A 5,536-nucleotide genomic window follows, 5' to 3' on the forward strand; every position below is an offset into this window, starting at 1 on the left:
TTCCCTTCCACCTTCTCTTCCCTTCCATCTTCCATTTCTTCTCTTCCATCTTCCCTTCCACCTTCTTCTCTTCCCTTCCACCTTCCCTTCCACCTTCCCTTCTCTTCCCCTTCCACCTCTTCCCTTCCACCTTCCACCTTCTTCTCTTCCCTTCCATCTTCCCTTCCACCTTCCACCTTCTTCTCTTCCTTTCCACCTTCCACCTTCCCCACCTTGGCTTTCGGATGGGTGGGATATATATAGAGAGGACCCCCTATCTTGGTCTTTTGCTGCTGTTGGAGAAACCTTGATAAGACTTTTTTGAGGCAAAGAAGGGGTTGTCCAAAGTTGAAGACAGATGAGGAGGACAGAGAAATGGACTCTGGAGTGAGAGCCCGGAGAAGACCCCAGAATGTTCCGGTCCACTCACAAGAGTTTCCGTCTTTTTTTTAGGAACTGGCGGCATCTCACAACGCCCTCCACCAGGTGAAAACCTCTCCAGAAGGTAAGTCCCTGTTCCCACTCAAAAAAGCGTTTAGCGGAACCCAAATCAGGTAGTCCTCGGCTTATGACCACCATGGAGCCCCACATTTCCATTGCTAAGCGAGTTTTGCCCTTTTTTGCCTCAGTTGTTAAGGGCAGAGGGGGGGAAAACCAGACTCGCTTAAGAACCGCGTTACTACCTTAACAACTGCAGCGAAGGTCGTAAAATGGGGCAAAACTCACTTAACAACCGCCTCGCTTAGCGATGGAAATTCGGGGGCTCAATTGTCATCGTAAGTCGAGGGTTGCCTGGCGCCTCCCTTCTAAATTGTAAGACTGGACAGCCATTTGTCTGAAATGGCATAGGGTTCCCTGCTTGAGCAGGAGGTTGGACTAGATGACCTCCAAGCTCCCTTCCATCATCATCATCATCATCATCATTATTATGTCTGAAATGGTATAGGGTTTCCTGCCAGAGCAGGGGGTTGGACTAGATGACCTCCAAGGTCCCTTCCAACATCATCATCATCATCATCATTATTAGTCTGAAATGGTATAAGGTTTCCTGCCTGAGCAGGGGGTTGGACTAGATGACCTCCAAGGTCCCTTCCAACATCATCATCGTCATCATCATCATCATTATTATTAGTCTGAAATGGTATAGGGTTTCCTGCCTGAGCAGGGGGTTGGACTAGATGACCTCCAAAGTCCCTTCCAACATCATCATCATCGTCGTCATCATCATCATCATTATTATTATTATTCGTCTGAAATGGTATAGGGTTTTCTGCCTGAGCAGGGGGTTGGACTAGATGACCTCCAAGCTCCCTTCCAACAACATCATCATCATCATCATCATCATCATCATCATCATCATCATCATCATCATCATCATCATCATCATGTCTGAAATGGTATAGGGTTCCCTGCCTGAGCAGGGGGTTGGACTAGATGACCTCCAAAGTCCCTTCCAACATTATTATTATTATTATTATTATTATTATTATTATTGTTGTTGTTGTTGTTGTTGTTGTTGTTGTTGTTGCTGTTATTGTTGTTGTTGTTATTATTATTATTAATTATCGTGGCGATCCTTGGATTCTCTCTTCATTCGCAGAAACCACTACTTGCAACTCTGACCTCCCAGCGTGTGTGTGTGTGTGTGTATGTGTGTGTGTGTGTGTATAGCGTATCAGTGCTGCAATTTTTTTTCCGCTTTGCCATCCACCCTTGGAGAGATAAAACTGTTTAATCGCCCAGCAAGCGGTTTAAACTTTGACCTGTTTTAACTTCAAACTTGTCTGAACTCCTGACCGATTTCCTCCGCAGCGCTCCGCAAAGAGGGGTTTGAAAAGGACGCCATCTTTGGGTACCTGGTGGCCGAGGTGCCCCCCGCGCAGAAAAGCAAAGACGGTACGGCAACAGGCCGGGGTCCCCTTGCAGGAGGGGGCGGAGGGGAGAAGCCCAGCCCTCGGGAGGGTGGGAAAGGCGGCTGCGGAGGCAGCCAGGGACCCTGGGAATTGGGGTGAAGGGGAAGGCAACCCTGCCCCCCCCCCCAAAATGTGTTATGCCTTATCGCCATCGTTGGGTCGGTTACGATACCCGAAGGAACTGGAAGAGAGTTCGCCGTGGCTTGGGCCAATTCGGTTGCGGGGTTAAGGTGCCAGGTTAGAAACCAGGCGACGGTGAGTTCTAGTCCCACCTTAGGCATGAAGGCCGGCTGGGTGACTTTGGGCCAATCACTGGGAGACGGTGAGTTCTAGATCCACCGTCGGCACAAAAGCCGGCTTAGTGACTTTGGGCCAATCACCAGGAGACTGGGAGTTCTAGTCCTGCCTTAAGCATGAAAGCCGGCTGGGTGACTTTGGGCCAATCACCGGGAGACGGTGAGTTATAGTCCTGCCTTAAGCATGAAAGCCATATGGGTGACTTTGGGCCAATCGCCAGGCGACGGTGAGTTCTAGTTCCGCCTTAGGCATGAAAGCTGGCCGGGTGACTTTGGGCCAATCCAAGAGACGGTGAGTTCTAGTCCCGCTTAGCTACAAAAGCCAGCTGGATGACTCTGAGCCAATCACCAGGCGACAGTGAGTTCTAGTCCCACCTTAGGCACAAAAGCTGGCTGGGTGACTTTGGGCCTGTCGCCCTCTCTCAGTCCAGCCCAATTCACAGGAAGGAAGGAAGGAAGGAAGGAAGGAAGGAAGGAAGGAAGGAAGGAAGGAAGGAAGGAAGGAAGGAAGGAAGGAAGGAAGGAAGGAAGGAATAATTTTACAAAAATAGTCACCCCCTTCCAGCTCCCTTATGGTTCCATCAGGGTTTCCATTCTCCATCCTTACAAACACTTCCGAACCGTTTCAAAACCGGATTCTGGGGCGGCAGAGACATGAACGCATCGCCGGGAAGATCCGTGAAACCCCAGCGAGAAACGGGTGGGAAAAATTCAACGCAGGCCCCGTGAATCGGGAGGCCAGCCGATGCTCTTTCATCCCCCCCACTTCCCAGGTGCAGAATTCAAGTTTATCCTTTTTTTTTCTCAGCGCCCTTTCCTTAACCCAAATCATTGCTCCTTTCCCCCCCTGCAGGACACACAATTGTCGGCTATCAGTTCCACTACTTGAGCTACTGCACCTGGGACGGTCCGGTTCTCTTCGGCGAAGACCTCTACGTGATGCCGGAATTCCGAGGTAGTGGAGAAATTCGGGGCCCTTCTGTTACGTACGACGGGGGGTGGGTGGGTGTCCTCGATTTAGCGATGCCACGAAGTTCTGACGGATCTACCTGGGGACGTTCTGACAACTCAGATTCCGAGTTTCAAATATCCCGCTCATTCTGGACTTACGACGATTCGTTTTAGCAACCGTTCGAGATTACAACAGCGCTGAAAAAGGTGACCTAGCACCGTTTTTCACACTTAACGACCGTCGCAGCCTCCCTGTGATCACGTGATCAAAATCTGGACTCGTGACGACGGGTTCATATTTATGACTGATCTTGTGTGAGTCGTCAGTGAGAGGCTTGTGATGAGTCTTGTGACAGGGATGTTACAACAGGTCAGGTCGCTGGGAGGTGAACTGCTGGTGAGAGTGGGGGATTGCGCGGGATGGTTGAGGATCGGTGCTGTCTCGGGTTGGCGCTGCGGTTGATTTGGCTCCCGAGGGATTCGTAGGCTAGTTGTCGGTCAGTGTGTCCATCGATGGAATTGCTTGCGGCATGCCACACGCGGCGGCACGTGCGGCATGCCACATGCGGTGAACTCACGCACGTGGTGGGTGGTCGCGTGGCCGGTGATTTTTGTGTTGCCCCAATCGAACTAGAGTCGTTGGGTGTCGGTGTGGGTAACGATTTAAGGATTTGGGATTGTGGAGTTTGACTGCCCTCCAGTGTTCGTGGATCCTGGTTTTTTTATGGACGTGACGCTTGTCCCACGTAGAATTGGTTGCGATCATTACAGGGTTTTTTTTTTAATGTTTATTATGCTGTCAGCTGCCCAGAATCGTTTGAAACAAGACAGGTGGCGAATAAATTTAATAAGCAAATAAATCCCACATTTAAGGCACCTTCAGGCCAAATCAAACATTAGATGTATCCTTCTCATCTTTTCTATTACCTATTTAATAATAATAATAATAATAATAATAATAATAATAATAATAATAATAATAATAATAATAATAATAATAATAATAATAATAATAATAATAATAATAAAGTTGGAAGGGACCTTGGAGGTCATCGAGTCCAACCCCCTGCTCAGGCAGGAACCCTACACATTCTTATGACTATAACTTTGCGGTTTGATTCTTAGGACTCACGTTGATTGCTTTGATTAGTTTCCCATTATGATTTACGACGATTGCTGATTTATTATCCTAGGACTATCACTGAATGTGGATTTAGGAAGACTGTATTTTAGGATGATGATCATGATTTATCACTTGATGCTTACGCACCAGAGACAAATTCCTTGTGTGTCCAAACACACTTGGCCAATAAAGAATTTTTATTTTTTTAAAAATATGATTTTTCTCTCTCTTTCTCTCTCTCATCTTCCTGGCCAGGGAGAGGAATTGGCACTGCCCTGCTGAACCGAGCATCCAAGGTAAGACCCACGGGTAGCAGTCTAGCCAGCAAGTCTTCCCCTAGTCCAGTCCAGTCCACGGGCCTCTAAGGGCCCCTCCCGAATCAAACAAACCTGGTTTTTCATCTCTTCTCCCCAGATCGCCCTGGAAAAGGGATGCTCTCAATTACGGTTCATCTCGGTCGAGACGCATCAAACCAAGACCGGTTTCTATCACAAGAAAGGAGCCGTGAACGTCACTGACCGTGATACTTGGCACGTCTTCCGGATCGACGGGGACCCCCTTGCGAAGCTGGTGGGGGAAGCTGCAGCCAAGCCGAACCCCTCGCAGCTTTAGACACCCCCTCCCACATTTCCAATTCTACCCAGATTAGCCAGTGCAATTCCAAAGGGGTGACTCGGGGCCCCCCACCTCTCCCCTACCTGTGCGCAGGTTGAGGGGGGGGAAATACTTTTTTCCCCCTCTTCTTTCTGGAAGGCCAAAGTTTGACCCTCCCCCCCATCTCCTTCGACAAGAATGCAGAATGTAAATACAGAAGGCAAAACACAGAATGCAGAATGCAGAATGCAAAATGCAGGCCTGAGGTTGCAGAATGCAAAATACAGAATGAAGAGTGCAGAATATAGAATTCAGAACGCAGAATACAAAATGAAGAATGCAGAATGCAGAATACAAAATGCAGAATGCAGGACTGAGGCTGCAGAATGCCGAAGATAGGATGCTGAACATAGAATGCAAAACACAGAATGCAGAAATTAAAATGCAGAATACAGAATTACAACCGAGCTGAAAGGGACCTTGCAGGTCTTCTAGTCCATCCCCGTGCTTGAGAACAAAATAAAAGCTAGGGGAGGGCTCCTTTATAGCCGTCTTTTTCCCCACTTCCCCCTCGTGTGGTGGAAATCCTGCAAGCAACCCCCCTGCCCAGCAGGATTTGAAAGCGAGGCAGAGGGAACAAGGAAAGGAGGAAGGCCCCAAAATTAAGAGTGCAAATTCTT

The 5,536-nt window shown here is 48.6% G+C and overlaps 1 protein-coding gene across 1 annotated transcript in view; it reads left to right on the top strand.

The window, feature by feature from the left end:
• The window catches only part of LOC114923375 (diamine acetyltransferase 2-like), a 7,242-nt gene extending 2,368 nt beyond the window's left edge, over positions 1 to 4,874 (top strand). Inside the window, exons 2-6 of the mRNA XM_029286259.1 lie at positions 433 to 484; positions 1,792 to 1,875; positions 3,042 to 3,143; positions 4,518 to 4,558; positions 4,677 to 4,874. Coding sequence (XP_029142092.1) covers positions 433 to 484; positions 1,792 to 1,875; positions 3,042 to 3,143; positions 4,518 to 4,558; positions 4,677 to 4,874 — 477 coding nt within the window. The remainder of the gene's footprint in view (positions 1 to 432; positions 485 to 1,791; positions 1,876 to 3,041; positions 3,144 to 4,517; positions 4,559 to 4,676) is intronic.
• The last annotated feature ends 662 nt before the right edge of the window (positions 4,875 to 5,536 follow it).

Source organism: Protobothrops mucrosquamatus, unplaced genomic scaffold (assembly GCF_001527695.2).
Source record: "Protobothrops mucrosquamatus isolate PMUCROS unplaced genomic scaffold, P.Mucros_1.0 scaffold3199, whole genome shotgun sequence".
Taxonomy (NCBI): Eukaryota; Metazoa; Chordata; class Lepidosauria; order Squamata; family Viperidae; genus Protobothrops; species Protobothrops mucrosquamatus.